The 14,636-nt window shown below is 31.8% G+C and overlaps 1 protein-coding gene across 1 annotated transcript; it reads right to left on the reverse strand.

Moving 5' to 3' along the window:
- Window positions 1-825: 825 nt before the first annotated feature.
- LOC110653625 (nudix hydrolase 3) lies at window positions 826-11,578 on the reverse strand. The gene is made up of 21 exons (XM_021809347.2): window positions 11,227-11,578; window positions 10,957-11,136; window positions 10,783-10,860; window positions 10,008-10,104; window positions 9,175-9,308; window positions 8,587-8,668; window positions 7,517-7,603; window positions 6,474-6,580; window positions 6,166-6,337; window positions 5,747-5,997; window positions 5,572-5,653; window positions 4,447-4,512; window positions 3,725-3,802; window positions 3,523-3,618; window positions 3,165-3,271; window positions 2,860-3,028; window positions 2,392-2,475; window positions 1,743-1,837; window positions 1,574-1,664; window positions 1,347-1,493; window positions 826-1,041 (listed from the first exon to the last, which is right to left on the reverse strand). The coding sequence occupies exons 1-21, from the start codon at window positions 11,295-11,297 to the stop codon at window positions 988-990; spliced, it is 2,328 nt and encodes a 775-aa protein (XP_021665039.2). The 5' UTR covers window positions 11,298-11,578; the 3' UTR covers window positions 826-987.
- Between the last annotated feature and the right edge of the window lie 3,058 nt (window positions 11,579-14,636).

Genomic DNA, 14,636 nt, shown 5'->3' on the forward strand with positions numbered 1-14,636 from the left:
AAATTTCAGCTTCTCTATTTAAGTCTATCATCCATTATATATATATACCCATAAATTTCCATATCATAGATTTACATTTTCCTTGTATAAATTTTGAACTAACTTTTGTTAAATATTATATATAGGTCTAGTAATGATAAAAACGTTAGCGATTTCTTTTTTTTGTTAAATTTACCTTAATAAAATGTTAAAGATATTGAAAACATGAGTTTTATTATTTTGTTGTTCCACTTATTTTCCAATTCTGTCATGGAACTCATTAAAAATAGGGAAACATGTATAGCAAATTAATGGTTTGTTTTTTACAAATTTGACATATAATGATAAGGACTTTCTAATTATATTGTCGGAATATGAGGAAAAGTTGACTAGTGTTGACAAAACAGACTAAAATGAGGAGTCCAATTCAGCATTTAGCTCTTCTAGTTTAGTCTATAATTTTCAACATAAATATTAGATTAAATATTAGTGTTGTGGCGCTTAATTAAAGTAATTAAATATTATTTTTTTATGCTTTTTTTTTTTTTACCCACCGAATTAAATTTCTAGCCCGGCCATGGACTCGAAATCATCAGATTAATTTCATTAAAAATCGTAGGAAATTTTCATCCTTTTTACTCAAGTCCCCATATCTCTCTCAATTCGTACGCATGCTAAGTACCGATTTAGCTTCACAATTGTGCTCTGTGCACACACTTGAAAGGCAAAACCATTGCTGCAACAGCAAGGAGAAGCAAGAGGAAAGCAGCTTCTTTTCTTTGCACTTTGCAGTGTGTTTTACTCAATGGGGAAAACAAATGACATTCTCAGATTTAGATAATGATAGAAACCAACCATGCTGGATTTATTTCCAGAAGCATTGAACATGCTGCTACCATATAGCATTATCCCAATATTGACATTTCTTTAAATTCAATTACTCTCATTCACTTGATCTGAGTTTGCAAGACAAACGGCACATGTAAGCCTGATGCCGACACACTGCCTTTACTCCAAAATTTCATCGGCGAAGGAAAATGTGGGAGCAATATCCACAGGCACCTGAAAGACACAGGTAAAGACAAAGCAAGGAAGAAACTTCAAGTGTAAACAAGAAGTAATAAGAAGTTATGATAAAAAATTACAAACAATAATCTTGAAATGTTGCACCATTTAATAACAATTGTTGTTATAGTCAGTTTTTAAAAATTAGTCTTATAGTTAAAAAAAATATGCTGGATCTAAACTTTCCAACTAATGCAATATAACATATGTGCATCAGATGAGTTCACTCATTTACTAGCAAACTAACTCTCACTAGATGCACACACATGCATTGGCAAGTAACAGAACTTCACAGCTCATACCTGAATGCTCTCTAATTTGTGCAATGCAAGTTTTAATGGCTCTGTTATTTTACAGTATTTCTGAAGTAGCAAACTTGCAGCTTCTTTGTCACCTTTTGCCTGTATAGTTAGAACTTCCCTACTAAGGCTTTCAACTGCCCCTTCAACCTATCAAATGAAACCAAAGTTATGGCCTTGATATTTCAGTAAGAGTAATTTGTTAACAAGGGAAGTTGGAGTGACTATACCTTAGCAAAATCAACAGAGAATGTCTCATCAGGGTGTAATATTAAGGCTTCTTTCTCAAATAACCAGTTGAACTGCATTGCTTGTCCTTTTCTGACAATATTCAGTAGATATAGAATGATCAGCAAAATTGACACCAGTGGTTAAAAGGAGGATGAACTGTTAGCTTACCCATGAGCTTCCTCTAAACCAAATCGAACAGAGCGAAAGCACCCCGCAAGAAAAGAAACATACATAGACTTCACCAAACTCTTTGGAAGCAAATCCTGCAATCCTTAGACATACATGTGTGAATAGATAGATAGCAAATCCTGCAATCCTTAGACACACTGTATGAATAGATAGATAGAGGGAGAGAAAGTCCTAAATTACTAAGTAAAGCCTCACAATTTTGCATTTTCTAGACTAAAAGGACAAGCATAAAATCCATGATGATTAGACAATGCAAAACTATTCTGAAGTCATATTAGTACATTTCTTTTTCATCAAGCATAGTTTAAAATTGGAGGGTGAATTTACTGGGTTCATAAAAATAAAAAAGATCTCAACGTTTTTCCAGAAGTATGGAGAAAAGGTTAAAGAGAACTCACCTAAACTCATGTCAGAATAGCATCAAATATTCTAATCATAATTGCATAGCCACAAACCCCAAAAGACTACTTAATTCACCTTCTCAAATATATTGCCGGGATGACAGTGTGTTCAGTATCAATGAGGTTGGAATGTAAATTGGTAGATTTTTTTTTTTTTTGAAACTAAATTGGTAGATATGTTATTGGGCCATATATGCTGTGATTTTCATGTATAGCAAGTTACTGACCTTGTTGATTAAAAACTTGAGTGCCCAAAGGCCAACTATATCAGCTTTTGCTTCTTCCAAAGCTGAGTGAAGTTCCTGCAACTTCTGTATCAAATCATAGAAAGGAAAATACAGAAAATTCAAGATCAAGTTGGCTTCTGAAAGCAAATAATAATTGAAGACAAAATTATGTGCATGTCAAGATAGAAATATTGTTCTGTTGCCTTTGCATGATGAAATGTTGAAAAGGTAACTAAGTGGAAAAAATGCCACTAATGCATAAGCCCTGGAAAATTATTAACTTTTCATACGATTTTTATGTTACATTAAGCAGAAATGTGGTGATTGCATTAATGCTGCCAAGACATGTTTAAATTTTTGTATGGAATTAAGTTTTGTGACTGAAAGGTGAGAAATGTTATGCGTATGTACCATCTAAAAGCCTATGAAATCCAAAAATGATAGGTAACATGAAGTTATGAAACTAACCTCTCTCACTGTAGACTTTTGACCGTTTGGAAGTGTTATAGTATGAGGACCAATACCATGGCAGCATTCATGGCAGATAGTGTGTGTAAAGAAAGATTCAAAATCTACAAGTTCCATTTGCTCTTTAGCAATACAGACATCAGCTATAGGTTGAAGGATATGCTTGAACCTGGTTAGGATAGGACCATTATCATGTCTAATATTTAAAAGATTTCAAGCACGATTGATAGAACATTCTGAAAACCAACAAAACAAATGAGCTGTAAGAATAATAATAATATAAACTTCAAGGAAAGAAATTGTACTTGGCTTCTGAAACATTCTTAAGCATGACCATTGAAGTTCCACGTTCTTTTACTATATGCTCATCATTGGGTAAATTGAAAGCAATAGTCTGAGGACCTTTCACGTCCTGATGTAGAATGTAAACCTATTAGCCTCAATTTCTTACCCAGATGAAGGATTAAATACAACGGAATGGTAGGTATAAGGTATCAACTTCAAGCACTTCATCATTGGATAATTGGAAATACTGGTGTAAAACATTGAACTATTTATAGAAGAAGCTAAGGAGTATACTTCCCATTGCACATGCACCCCAATCCCCAAAACTAAGCTGTCAAAAATATATTTAAGTTCTAGCATATGATTCCTTCAACTGACCCCTGCATTATAGATAAGTCGGATGACACGAATAGGAGCAGCTTTAACATCTGTTGATTTGTAAGCATCGTCCATTGGAAGATGTTGTTCCAAAACCTAAACATACAATCTTCATCAGAAAGTGGGACATATAATCTTTTGTCAGAGAGTTGGCATATAAGTTAGAAAGCAAAGTTCCATTTTTTTTCCCCTCACCAAATACCTGCAAATTATTGCCAAAGAGTTTAAGTTGAGCTGTTGCTTCATCATCCCGGACTCCAATGACAGCTTCAAATGTAGCCTAAGAAGCAATATCAGCCAACTAAGGACAGGAATACACTAAAAAAATTATTTCTAATGAATAAATAGACATGCATTTGGACATTTGCTTACCATCAAAGAAATACAAAGAGGCATCTACCAAGAAATACAAATAGACAAATAAACAAATACAATATAATAAAATGAAATTAGAAGTTCATGGGCAGTTCTGCATCTACCAAGTTTTTCTAGGGCAGAACTTCAAAAGCTGTCAATTTTTTTGTCTAGCATCCTATATTTAATAAAAGAACATATTTGCTTGGTCTAAATGTTGCTTTTATTTTACTTAAATAAAATTATTGAACTTTGAGTCATTAAGCTAATTAATACCTAACTATACAGCAGTAATTCTACCTATTTTCCACCAAAAATTATTTTTCTGATTGAAATTTGATGTTATGCAATATTATTGTGTCATAAGATTTTTTGATTAGAACTTAGAATAGTGATATGCAGGATAAATAAGTCACAAATATCCCAAACTGGAAGCAATTGAAGATCAAAATTATCATGTATTCTGCGCAACATACGCAATTTCATTAATGTCCTCAGTTAATGCTATATCTGAAGTCATTAAAGCAGAATAAAATAACCATATGCTAATATGCTACATGCAAATGTTACCTTGTATCCAAAAAGTGCATCTTCATATGTCTCGTATGGACCTATAGTCACATCCAACTTAGAGTCCTACATAATATATATATATATATATATATATATAGGGAAAAAATAAAAAATAAAAAAACAAGTGCTCATCAGATTATCAGACTTTGATGGAATGCTAAAAGCTTAACCACCTGATGCGGTAATATAAAAGGTAAACCAAAAGATTTAATATTAAGAAAAAAAAAATCTTTCTGAACCTACTTGTCCATTTAAAATTTTTCTTGCAAGTTAATTTTTCCTTTACTCCATTAAAGGTTAAACAAATCAAATATAACTAAAATCCAAAAGGTGCAAGCCTAATATAATACAAATTAGTGGAGGATTGTAATGCTCTTTTATTTGATAAACAAATGCTATTAAAGAATTTATAAAAAGAAAAAAGAAAAAAAAAAGATGAGGAAACCCCAAGAAACATAATAAAACTCAACTCAGCCGAACAAAGCATTAATCCCAAACTTGTTGGAGTTGGCTATAAGGCTCCTTTCCCTCCATTTAGCTTTATTTAGCACTCAAATTTCTATTACCAGTTGCGATATTAAATCCTTCTATATCACTTCAGTCTACATCATTTTGGGACCAAATAAAATGTGGGTGTAAAAAAAATTGAAAATTGAGAAGGAAGCCCATTTACAGCAGCTTCAACCAACAGTAACAAGAGCTCTCTGATTAACAAGATTTGTCTATTAGATCAGAAGACATTTTAGCCCTCTAGGACACATTATTTCCAGTCATTTCTTGTTGAACATTTTGACATTTCAATACCTTTTTTCTTTTTTTGGAATTTCAAAACAATAGGTACAGATAGTTGAGATTGCAAATATGCTTGAGAAGAGGGTAGTCTGGCTGCACACACAAGAATTTACAATAAAGCGTGTGTAAATGGCTTAATGCATTCATTTTCATAGGAGTGACCCAAAAATTGTAGAATTGTTTGGGGATTAAAAAGCCTGGTAATGGTGTAGTTATACCTCCCAAAGGAAGAAGTGCCTCTAGTGCCTGTATAGGGGGTTCATGCACGGAACCAACTATTCCAAACAACGATGGACATTTTTAGGAATGTAAATAAGTAGGGGGACTCACCAATTCCATCCAAGCTATATCTGAGTCATAATAGTCATTCGATAGGAATGCAGCAGCTTTGCTATGTAGTAACCTCTTTAAACTACTCAGTAAAAGAATGATTTAATTGGAACAGAATTCAGCAAAATGTGTAACAAATGAGCTGTCAAAAACAAAAGTTTAGCAAACATTATACCTGGGTGAGCTAGCCAAGTCACCAGCTTTATGCAATAGATCAGCAGCTCTTGTGATCAGAGAATTATACTCTTTATAGTAGGGAATGCTAAATAGATCATGAACACCAATTGAGCGATCTCTACAATCAACTGTATGATTTGGCAAAGAAGAGTCCAAATCAAATTCACTGTGCCTTCTGATAACAGTAAAAAAACCTGTTGCGTCACGTTTTCGACTCTCTGTCAGAGTGTCCTTCCACAATTCAAATTCCTATGACAAAAAGGAAAGTTAATGGCTCAATACTGGTTGTGAAAAGAAGATATTACAAATAGTGACGGTTGCTTAAAGCCAGTGGCATCGTCACTCGTATGTTACAAGGATCTTATTTAAAAGATTCTTTTTCAAAGCGCATGATGAACTTCCTAATCCTTTACTAACCTTTTTATCCATGTCTGGAGGATAAAAATTGGCACCAGGTGGTTTTAGCATGGGAAATGCTGCTTTATATTCCAGACCCTTCCATCCACTAACAGGCTTGGTGGCTTCAGGAAGCAACTGTACGGCTGAATCTGCTGTTGTCAAAAATGGCTTATTTTCATCAAGGCAGGACCTGTTGATAGAGAATGAATTATAATTGACTGATACTTCTTTCAAAAGTTATACCAGCTGTTCGAAATTCACAGATGAGATGTGAAGTCTCAACCACCACACACACAGCTAAAATGAAGCAGCCAAAGAGGACTTACCATGGACTCTTATTAATCGAATAATACATCCATTTGAGCTTATCCAATTCTGATGCATCAGCATGCTCTTTCAACCAATCCCTTAGAGCTGGATTGCTGTACCAAACCTGATTAAGGGAAGAAAATGGACAAAGGCATCATTAGTGATGAGTAAAATTGTCAACCATAGATCCATAGCAGTACAAAATAGGCTCATTGTGCTTATTACTTTTTGCAATAATCTAATTAACCAAAATTTCTAGAAAGGGGGAACAGTATGTAAAGTTAGAGGCAAAACAGCAAAACTCATACTTTATATGTAATGGATACCAACCTTCTCACTGAGACAACAAGATTCCAATGAAAACACTTATTAAGACAAGTTAACAATACAAAACTAGACATTAACTACTTCAACATTTATCATGAGTACAAGGTTAGAAGATGATATTCCATGTCATTGTGGTTGATAATTTTTTAAGAGACTAAGGCTTCTATCTGGTCAGTACCCTTCTGTGAATGGTTATGTAACCATTTCCCATGGCATTAAGTAATCAACTGACTAATGGTTCTGATTCTAACTTATAAGGTAGCTTTCACAACTAGGGTCTTTTCTTTCTCATTTTGTTTGTCCTACCTGTTATCCCCACCTCCCTTTCTCCTCAACACTTCCCACCCCCACAACCCACCCAAAAACAATTGCCCATTTCCAAATTACAGTCCAGTCAGGACAACAGGAGTTACAGGATGACATGAAGAGTCTAACCTAATCTTTCAACAAGGTTTCAAGAATTTTATGTTCAATTACATTTATATTTCTTTGCTTGAGCTGAAGAAAGGCTTTGATAAATATTTTGATCACAATATATCTCTTTAAGGATATATGCACGGGACATATTATCAAGTCAACTACATCATGTGGATCAAACACATATAATAGAAACATGGTCACAGACACTCCAGCAACTTACAAATATTCATATGTTTGTTAGCCTACTTCTGTGCATATAGTGTGTCACTATATAAATTATAAATTCATAGAAAAAAATTAAAAAAAAAAAAACCTGCAGATAAAAGATTTCATCCGCAATTCTTGCAGCCTTGACAAGTAAACCCAATGCTTTGCTGTCTCCATCTGATAGGCCAGTTAACTGCAATGAAGAGAAAGAGAGGAATGAAATTAAACTTACCCGTCCTTATATAAAGAACATATAAAAAAGGAAAAAAAAAACAAATGGAAGATAGAAAAGGAAAAAAAAAAACCAACAGTACCAGCTACAAAAATAGCAATTAGGAATAATAATATCAGTAGCATGAAAAAAACTACAAGAATAGCATTTTAGCAGCAATTATAGCATCACTAGTATTATGTTTTTTTGGAATAATAGAAGGTTTGAAATAGAATTAATCAACAAAATATTCAACTTCAGTCCAAAACGCCTCCACAAATCATTAGACATGCCTAATAAACATGAGTTCAGCGGACTGAAGTTCACAAGGCATGTGACCTCCACTTGTGCAGCCACAAATCTTCTAACTAATTACAACTTCAACACTAGAATTGCTTAGATCCATCATATACAAATACTTAAAATGCATTTTCACGATTTTTTGAAAAAGTGTTAATTATTATATATATTCTTTTCTTTTCTTTTCTTATGGGTTTCGACATACACTGGTTCCTAGAGGATAGAGTTTACAATGCTTTTAGGAGCTAAGAAATGAGGAAAATCTCTTATACCGATTCATTATTCTTCCTTTAATAATTTCTCCAAATATCAATTTAATAGCCCCAGCATGTCTCATAATGAATATTTGTCTTTTGTTAAATGAAAACAAGCAATCAATGCTTTTTAATCATTTCACTTGCTCTAGTATTCAATGGTTTTCAAGGAATGGGATATTATCAGCATGTTTCACTGTTCATTGCAGAAGCTAATTTTCCTTTTACACATCAATCACTCAAATTGTCACCCCTTGAATAAAAGTAGAAACACTAGCAAACATGATGACACTGAACACGGACACAACTCAAGTTAACTAGAGAAAACAAAAACTAGATCTCCTCCACATTAACAGAAACTGAAAATAACTTGATGTAAACAACAAGAAACAACAAGAGAAAATTGAGAACCTCTGCATTGAGAGGAACTGGAACATATCGACAGAGCTGCTTTTGTAGAGTCATGCTGCGTGCTACACTGTTCTCATTATACCTTTGGAAAATTAGATGGAATATGTGTCATGAGCAGAAAAGAATTATCAGAAAAATAAGAACTCTATGTTGTTAAGATGAAAATAATCACCCATTATTTACCTTTTATTGAATATTAACATAAAAGATTTCCAACAGTGTCTTTTTATGCACCAACAAAACAATAAAGGAAAGTTTTTGCCATGGAAACACAAGAAAATCCACGATTTTCACAAAAAGGTGGCATACAAAAGGGATATAAAGATTTCACCAGTAAATTATCTTTTTGGCATGCATAAAGATTTATGTAAGATGATTTTGTTTCTAATGAATGTTTTTCCATGCTATATATGGAGAGGATGTACTTAGATACCACCAAAAAAACAAAAAAATTGTTCTATGATCCGCTTAGTTCTTAAAAGACTTCATGGAAAACAAAGTTAATTTCACATGTTAGCCAAAAGGTGATTTACTCTGATGATAAAAGATTTGAAAATATTTGATTGCAACAGTTACTATGTCACATACCGTTGCTTAATTATGTCAAAGAGTTGACCATATTCTCCAGTTACATCATAAGGGACATAATCAGGATGTTCTTTGGCAAGTAAGCTTCTATATTCCTCATAGGAAATATATTTGACAGCAGATACTTCTGATTCCTAACATAGAATAAAAGTATAATCATACATTCAAACTCTTATACTTAAAATAATCAGGATGTTCTTAGGCAAGTAAGCTTTTATATTCCTCACAGGAAATATATTTGACAGCAGATGCTTCTGATTCCTAACATAGAATGCAAGTATAAAAATACATTCAACTTCTTATACATAAAGCTGGAAGCATTCATGTTATTATTTAATACAAATTATCCCATCAGGCAAAGCATAGTTGAACAGATATTGCACATACATCAAAGCATAAGTTTTCCATTTAATTCACTAGCAAATATATTTAGCACATGACGAGAGTTTTCCAAAAATTTCAGATATAAAGACCAATTTAAACAGGCCAGACCCATGAAAGGATGAAAAAAGAAAAGTTTCAAGCGTGCCAAGTAATGCAGAATCAATTTGTCATAAACCAGACAACTATGAACTGTTCATGCTGCTTTAGCTCAGAAATGCACATTTTGATTACTAGTATTAAACGTAAAGGTTAAGATAAATTCTTACAGTTTCTGATATCAAGTTAAAGCATTTGAACCAAAACCTAGATTATTAAGCTGGGAGACACCATATCTAGTCACAACAAATCTTACACACAATCAATATGGCTTTTCGCTAATATACTGACTTTCAATTTACATAGCCAAATGGATTAATATTTCAATTGATGATAATCATTAACATACTCACCTGAAGAGTGAATGCCTCCAGAGGAATTGGATCTACAGTTGTTACAAGATATACATCATTATATTCATTATTGATGTATTTTCCATCATTTATGATGCTGCATTCAAATGAGAAGTTAACAGAAATTAATGCAAGGCCAAAAACAAGGACTGAATAAACGTAGTTAACAAACTGAAAAGCAGTATTATACTGTCATAAAGCATGTAATTAACCAAACAACCTTTACAAGGAATCTTAAAGTGGACTATCCTAAGAGCTTAGGACTCCACTCCTTAATCTGCAGATATGAAGGATCTGTCCTTAAAGAACAAATCCATCTGTTCCAAGAATAAATGTTTCAGAGTTCAGACTATGAAAAACCCAAGACTCCTTGTCTCCTACTTTTCCCAGTTTCAAACAACATTACCTTGTATAAATGAACGAGTGTTCTAAGAAATAAACATCAGAGCACTTTAGGGACACTACAAAATTTATATTTTTCCAACTGAATCTACTAGTAAAACACTAAATTTTCCAAGACATTGACGGGCTTCAATGGGCAATAGATAGATGCAGGGAGTAGTGACAAAATCGACACCAAAATTTGCAAAAATAATAGGAAAGGACTAGCTAAATTTATGCCACTCAGACAGTGAAAATGAAGGGGGAAAACATATGAAACCCTGAAAATAAAGGATCAATCAGTGTCATTTTTCACAACAAATAATTAATAAAAACCATTACATATGAAATCATGGGCCACTGCAGGAAGCATAAAAAGATTTGATTTACTAACCACTCTTGAAGAAAAACAAATATCAACTCAAAGGCATCCTTTGGAAGGACAATTCCCAGCTCTTCATGAAGCTCCCTCCTAAATGCAAGCAATAATAACAACAAACAGTTAGTTTTAACACCAAAAATGATAAAATTGATATTTTCTCCAATTAAAAACACCAAATTAGGTCACCTGGCAGATACAAGTGAGGAATCACCAGCAGAAATATGGCCAGCACTGGAGATATCCCAAAGCCCTGGCCATGAATCCTTACAGTCAGCTCGGCGTTGGAGAAGAAGCTCCTGCGTAGTCTCAGCAAAAATCCAAACGTGAACAGCTCGGTGATAATCTCCATCTCGATGAACCTCTCCCCTACATTGGCACCAAAATTTAATCTACTTGCTCTTGTAGAAGTAATAGTACGATACCTGAACAAGTGAAGATCGGGAGGTTAGAACTTGCCTGGGCTTGGAAATGCCAGTTTTTTTACCGGTTTCAGTGAGAACGTCGAGGCGCTCTTCAGTCTCTGCCATTTCTTCTCTTCTTCTTCTTCTTCTTCTTCTATGCTATTGCTTATGCTTATTGTTTGGTTTGAAGACTATTAACCCAGCTTGCATCCACTTTCGTCTCTGTGCTGAACATATATAAATACTTTCCTTCGCGTTTGAGCGAGGCAGGTAATGGAATCTAACGCAGACAACGCAATCATTCAAGGAATTCTTTAGGTGCTATCATGGAATATAATTTCAATTTCAACCAACACTCTGTTTGGGAAATCTTTTAGGGAAAAGGGAGGAAAACAAAGAGGGAAGAGAAAATAATGATAAATTTATAATTTTATTTTATATATTTTAAAAAAAAAATTTTTAGAAAAGTATAATTTTATAATTTTAATTTATAATATCATATGCTTATTAATAAAAAAGGATAAAAATTATTTTTCTTCTTATTTTATTTTCTCTCTTTTTAAATAAGAAAATGTGTCGATCTCAATTTATTTCCTTTTATTTATTTTCTTTTCTTTTTTTTTTATATCCAATCTTACTAAAATTCGATTTTAATTCAAAAAAATAATTTAATTTAAAATTTTAATTCTATTTTTTAAAAATTTTATTTGATTTAATTAAAAATTTTAAAAATTCAATTTATTTAATTAAATTATTTTTTAAATGAAGTCATATTTTCATCTAAAAAAAACATGTTTGGTGTTTTTTTTTTTCATCCTTGACTAAAAATTGCAATTCTAACCATCCATTTTAAAATATCTCAAATATCTAAACTTGAAATTTTTATTCAATATAACTATTATATATATAATGGATTTAATTATAAAAATTGATCATGGTAAAACTCACCACAATAACGGTTATAATGATTATAACGATTATGAAGCTGTCATACGATTCCATTATATAATTTTTCACAAACTTAAGTATATATTCACAACTTTCTTCGACCCTTTCTTTTCATTTCTTCTTGACTCATTCAAGTAATATACCTATAAATAAGATATTATTCTTACAAAAAATGAATTTAAGTATAAAAAATGTGCATTAATTTTACTAATATTTAAATAATCAAATTTAAGTGAGATGATAATTTGAATTGACTAAAAGTTAAAATTAATTCTAAAGACACAATAAAAACTAATTCTAAATTCAATTAATAAAGTATAATGATATATCTGATTTCACTTGGTTTAATTTATTAATTTCAGCTATTCTAATTAATAATTTATATTTTATTACTAATGTAAATATCAACAATCCTAATTTGAATAAATTTTCTAGAGCTTTATAAAAAATACCAATTAAATTTCGTAATTTATGTAATATCCCTTACCCGTCTACAGTATAGTCGAGCAATGTGTGCTACATTTGGTACTGGAGTATCCTATCCTGTCTTGTCATATATAATATTAATTTAATGTCTATTTAATTATATTATCTTACGTGTAAATTTACTTTTTTATATCTCATTTCATTTTTATGGAGACCCAGACAGAGTCTCCTCTGTTTTATTAGTGCATGGCGAGTTTTATTATTTACCTGGTAAAAACAATTTATATCAATTTCATATATCCATTCATCACATCATTTCTCATTGCTTTCATCAATTTTCAAGAAATAAATTTTACTTTATTGATATAATATTTACATACAATAATGTACAAATTAAATACAATCTAAAAATTAAATTACATGTCCCAAAATAATTTACAACATTTACTTATGTACAATATTCAAAATGCAACATCTAACATGTATATATATATATATATATATATATATATATATATATATATATATGATTGATGAGTTAACTAACACTCTAGCATATCTGAACACTCTCTATTTATGCTCTACTGCTACTGCTGCTGATGATGGTGGTCTCCTGTACCTACGGGAGAGGAAACAATCCATCGCGCTGAGCATTTCCGCTTAGTGGTGCAATAATTGAAAAAAAATAACTAATAATTGAAATAATTATTCCATATAAAATTTTACTAAAATTTTGAAGTAATTACATATTTATGTAACTTTGGAAGCAAACAATTTATCGGGATCTTTTTATTCATATATTATATATTCAATCTTATTATACCCATATTAATAATTTCTTCATGTACTTATTTAAATTTAAAGTGTATTACACATATTTGTGCCCAAGTAACCTATGATAAACTATAAATACTGGATACATGAGAGTATACTAGTTAGACATCTGTATGTCTATCAAGTATATCACGGTCATATTAGGCACTAGGCCAGCGGGCAGGCATAAAGCCAGTAATGATAATAGATACTGTGGCCAACGAACAGATATAAAGCCAGTAGAATAATCATCTTAGACATATGTTATCTGTCAATGATCATTCATATAGGCAGTACTGCAATCTGTAGTCCCTAATTAGTATATCAATCAATCCATGCTATATAAATAAGTCTAGGTGTACTTTGGGCAAAATAGAATTATTAAGTATTTATAATTTCATAGCATGTACTAATTATGTTTCCATAGCATTTTCATGCCACTACATGCCTATTCATGTTATTCTTATATTTAATAAATTATTTTAGTTCATTCCATGTCATATCCCAAGTCATTTTATGAACCTTTCTCAAGGTTCATATTTAGTGTCATAAATTCATCTAGCAAATTGGTTAAGATGGGGCCACTATTTGGTCACAGTTCCTTCATGGAAGTTGTTCTAATATGTCTTGTCTTTATTTTTCTTTTTGAATCATATCATTTAGAGTTTTAGAACTCAAGTTATGGTTAAATAACCACAACTGGTTCATGGTCTCTTTTTGGGTCCAGATTTAGGCAGATTCTGGAGTCCATCTGTAACACCCTTATTGGTATAACTTGGTATATTTCACTGTTCCGGTGACCAGAGTCGGTCCGGATAATTAAGGAGATTAGAACCACACTTAAGTCAATTAGAGAAGCCATAAACACAAATAATTAGTAATATTCAATTAGTTAAGTATAAATAAGAAAATGGGTGACCTTCGTTATTTTAAACTCAAATTTTGAATCAAAATGTGGAAAAGAGAAAATCACGAAAAGGATTGTTAAGTCACCAAATAATTAAGAAATATTGAATTATTTGCAAACTTGAATGCAATTTGATCAATTGTCAAATAAAATTGGAGAAAAGAAAATTTCGGAGTTGGGAATTAAATTAAAGAACTAATAGAAAAAATAAATAAAAAAAAAAGAAAAAGTGTAGGGAAATGACATCATGCATGACATCATGCATGATGTCATAAAAGTAATAATTAATAAATTAAATTAAATGGGATTTTGGGGTCTTCCATAAGACAAAATAAATAAAGAAAGGAAAAGAAAAAAAAATAAATTTCATT

This window comes from Hevea brasiliensis, chromosome 6, assembly GCF_030052815.1.
Source record: "Hevea brasiliensis isolate MT/VB/25A 57/8 chromosome 6, ASM3005281v1, whole genome shotgun sequence".
NCBI classification, from domain to species: domain Eukaryota; kingdom Viridiplantae; phylum Streptophyta; class Magnoliopsida; order Malpighiales; family Euphorbiaceae; genus Hevea; species Hevea brasiliensis.